We start from the raw sequence: 1320 nt of genomic DNA, 5'->3' as shown, positions 1-1320 counted from the left end.
ATGGACTGTTCTCCCAGAGCAATGGACTGTTCTCCCAGAGCTCTGGACTGTTCTCCCAGAACAATGGACTGTTCTCCCAGAGCAATGGACTGTTCTCCCAGAGCTATGGACTGTTCTCCCAGAGCAATGGACTGTTGTCCCAGAGCAATGGACTGTTGTCCCAGAGCAATGGACTGTTGTCCCAGAGCAATGGACTGTTCTCCCAGAGCAATGGACTGTTCTCCCAGAGCAATGGACTGTTCTCCCAGAGCTATGGACTGTTCTCCCAGAGCTATGGACTGTTCTCCCAGAGCAATGGACTGTTCTCCCAGAGCTATGGACTGTTCTCCCAGAGCAATGGACTGTTCTCCCAGAGCAATGGACTGTTCTAACAGAGCTATGGACTGTTCTCCCAGAGCTATGGACTGTTCTCCCAGAGCAATGGACTGTTGTTCCAGAGCAATGGACTGTTCTCCCAGACCAATGGACTGTTCTCCCAGAGCAATGGACTGTTCTCCCAGAGCAATGGACTGTTCTCCCAGAGCAATGGACTGTTCTCCCAGAGCAATGGTATGTTCTCCCAGCGTAATGGTCTGTTCTACCAGAGCAATGGACTGTTCTCACAGAGCTATGGACTGTTCTCCCAGAGCTATGGACTGTTCTCCCAGAGCTATGGACTGTTCTCCCAGAGCAATGGACTGTTCTCCCAGAGCAATGGACTGTTCTCACAGAGCAATGGACTGTTCTCCCAGAGCAATGGACTGTTCTCACAGAGCAATGGACTGTTCTCACAGAGCAATGGACTGTTCTCACAGAGCAATGGACTGTTCTCACAGAGCAATGGACTGTTCTCACAGAGCAATGGACTGTTCTCACAGAGCAATGGACTGTTCTCACAGAGCAATGGACTGTTCTCCCCGAGCAATGGTATGTTCTCCCAGAGCAATGGACTGTTCTCACAGAGCTGTGGTCTGAAAGACTATAGCCCGACGGCTCTTCACCGGTAGTCCAAACACTTCACTACCAGTAGCCTGAACGCCCTCGACCCGCAACCTGGCGGCTCAACAATAAGAAACTTGATGGCCGACTACCAATAGCCTGTAGTAGTAGGCAGGCATCCATCAGTCTCAGGAGACTATGGAGTTACGTTCTCGTTGTCGGTCTGGAGTGGCCTCTCCAGGGCACAAAGCCAGGGTAGGTTGATACGGGGGAGAAGCTGTCAGTCATGCAGCATCTTATTTATGGCATCCAATCCAGGCCCGTAGATAACACATAATTCGTCGTAAGACTTTGCATACCCAATTGCCTGAAGACTCGGAAGCCTGGTCTCTTCTCTTGGGG

At 51.1% G+C, this 1320-nt stretch overlaps 1 protein-coding gene across 1 annotated transcript; it reads left to right on the top strand.

The window, feature by feature from the left end:
- Positions 1 to 954, top strand: LOC138353307 (SUMO-interacting motif-containing protein 1-like). The gene has a single exon (XM_069306178.1). It carries the CDS (start codon positions 1 to 3, stop codon positions 952 to 954), a length of 954 nt encoding a protein of 317 aa, XP_069162279.1.
- The last annotated feature ends 366 nt before the right edge of the window (positions 955 to 1320 follow it).

Source organism: Procambarus clarkii, chromosome 57 (assembly GCF_040958095.1).
Source record: "Procambarus clarkii isolate CNS0578487 chromosome 57, FALCON_Pclarkii_2.0, whole genome shotgun sequence".
Classification (NCBI taxonomy): domain Eukaryota; kingdom Metazoa; phylum Arthropoda; class Malacostraca; order Decapoda; family Cambaridae; genus Procambarus; species Procambarus clarkii.
Note: the sequence above shows the minus strand (reverse complement) of the source record. Positions and strands in the feature narration are given on the sequence as shown.